This window comes from Ochotona princeps, chromosome 5 (assembly GCF_030435755.1).
Source record: "Ochotona princeps isolate mOchPri1 chromosome 5, mOchPri1.hap1, whole genome shotgun sequence".
Lineage (NCBI taxonomy): Eukaryota > Metazoa > Chordata > Mammalia > Lagomorpha > Ochotonidae > Ochotona > Ochotona princeps.
Window position 1 is genome coordinate 86,249,582 of NC_080836.1, and position 2,470 is coordinate 86,252,051.

The following is a 2,470-nucleotide window of genomic DNA, read 5'->3' on the forward strand; positions in this document are numbered from 1 at the left end:
CGGCGCACGCACTAGCGGAATCTGTGACAGGCCGTCCCTGTTTTGCAAGAAACTGGGTAAACCAGACTTAGCCGCACCCACAGCCAATGCTCCAAACTCGGCCTCTGGAAAAACATACAGGGATTCGCCAGCACACAGAGCCCTCCCCTACCCCCATCCCAGCCCCTAAGAGGCCCCGGCCGGACTCTGGCGCCTCTTCTCCACCAGGTGGAGCCTGGACTGGAAGGGGCTTCCGCCTCAGAGGTCACGCCTCAGAGGCACGCGGCCGCTGAGGAGAGCTTCTGAGGAGGACGCGGCTTGCCTCACTCTGCTTCTCTGGCTCGCCTGCTCTCCCACGGAACCTGCCTTGAGGGCACGACGAAGCAGCCCGGCTGCCCGCTCCGTCCACAGCTACCATGACTCAGCTCCGAAGCTCTGAGGTCCAGCAGCTGCTACACAACAAGTTCGTGGTCGTCCTGGGGGACTCGGTCCAGCGCGCCGTCTACAAGGACCTGGTGCTGCTCCTGCAGAAAGACTGCCTACTGTCCACTCGGCAGCTCAAGGCCAAGGGTGAGCTCAGCTTCGAAAGCGACATGCTTCTGGAAGGTGGCCGGTGGGGTCGCATGCATAATGGATCAAACTACCGCGAGGTGCGCCAGTTCCGCACTGGTCACCACCAAGTGCGTTTCTACTTTCTGACGCGCGTTTACTCTCAGTACGTCGAGAGTGTTCTGGAAGAGCTGCGCTGGGACCAGCATGCCCCGGACGTGGTTGTCATGAATTCCTGTCTCTGGGATCTGTCCAGGTATGGTCAGGACTTTCCAAGAAGCTACAGGCAGGATGTGAAGAGCCTGTTCCGGCGCATGCAGCAGGTGCTGCCCCCATCCTGCCTCCTGGTGTGGAATACGGCCATGCCTGTGGCCCAGGTGGTCTCTGGGGGCTTCCTCCCGGAGGACGGCCAGCCCGCGACCGCCCACTTGCGGGAAGACGTGATCGAAGCCAACTTCTACAGCGCCATTGAGGCTGGCCGGCGCGGCTTCGACGTGCTCGACCTGCATTTCCATTTCCGCCATGCCTGGCAGCACCGCCTGGGAGACGGCGTGCACTGGGACAAGTACGCGCACAGGCACCTCTCCCAGCTGCTGCTGGCCCACTTGGCTGATGCCTGGGGCGTGGACCTGCCCCAGCGCCACTCCGAGAGCCTCTGGGACAGAGTTGCTGCTCCCATTAGCCAACGTCCAACCATCATGGGCAGATTTGTGGAAACCGAAGGTGACCAAGACAGATCAGCCTGTGTCGCAGCATCTTTCAGTTTTTGGTACCCTCAGATCCCAACGCAAGCCTCAGGGATCTATGCACCAACCCCACCACCTCCTCCTTCTCCACCTCTTCTTCCTCCTCCTCCTCCTCCTCTAATGCCCTACCACCACTGGGCACACTGGCCTTCTGACCAGCCTTTCCAGCACGAGCGGTTCTGCAGTGAGTCATCCAGACGCCAGGCTGAGAATCCCAGAGAAGCATCCCTGAGGGCTGGTCTGCAGGCACCACTGGGTGCCATCCGCTCAGGGGCTGCCCACCAAGCTAGGAGGTTCTCTCCCTACCCTCGCCCTCGCTCGGGTGACTCACGGAGACGTCGACGGCGCTCAGAAAGGTGGCCCTCAACCCACCGGGAGACAAGGCCCCGTTAAATCTGTCTAGACCCTGACCCCTGTCCCTGCGTGGGTCACGGCTTTCAGCAGCACCGTCAGGTTGGAAATGGTTTACGCAGCTGCCACTGACCTGTTGACGGCCTCCTCCTGTTGGCCAAAGTTTGCCCCACTTCGTTTCTTAAAAACAGGACACTGTCGCCTTCCTCTTAGCACTTGTAGAGAAAAACTCTTGCTGTTGAAAAAAAAGAGAGAAAAAAAAGCTGTTTTTCCTATTGTAGCTCTGCAAGTAATAGTATTCATCGTTATGCTTCTGCTAAAGAAAAAAACGAGCATTAAAGACTGAAAATTTACCAAAGCATTTCCATTGACTCCAGTTTCACCATTAGTTTTACATATAATCATGGACGTAAATCTCCAGCCCTTGCTCCGTAAGTTGTCTTGCTTTTACTAATCCGAGAATTAATATTAGAATTTTTCTCTTAGAAATGTGCAGTATTTACTCTCATTGTGAATGGTGTTATTGTTCAGGTATTAAATTTCTAGTGTTTTGTTAAAATCGACTTTTGTTAGCATAATTTTAGGTTAATAGGAAAACTGAGTAGAGAGTACAGGGTGCCTATATATTCCCTAGTTTTACACAGGCGCTGCTTTTTCTGCTTTAAGCATCCTAGATGAGATAGTACAGTCATCTTTTGTTACCTATTGTTGACACAGAATTATTGCTCCAACTCCATAGTTTACATGATAGTCCATTCAGTGCCCAAGTTTTGTGAATTTGTAAAAGTTTAATGTTATGTTTCTAGTATAAAACAGACTAGTTTTACTGCCTTAAGAGTTTGTAT

At 53.8% G+C, this 2,470-nt stretch overlaps 1 protein-coding gene across 1 annotated transcript; it reads left to right on the plus strand.

Annotated features, from left to right (window-relative positions):
• Window positions 1-341: 341 nt before the first annotated feature.
• Window positions 342-1,679, plus strand: LOC101534348 (PC-esterase domain-containing protein 1B-like). The gene has a single exon (XM_004577243.2). The coding sequence runs from the start codon at window positions 396-398 to the stop codon at window positions 1,665-1,667; it is 1,272 nt and encodes a 423-aa protein (XP_004577300.2). The 5' UTR covers window positions 342-395; the 3' UTR covers window positions 1,668-1,679.
• Window positions 1,680-2,470: the final 791 nt, after the last annotated feature.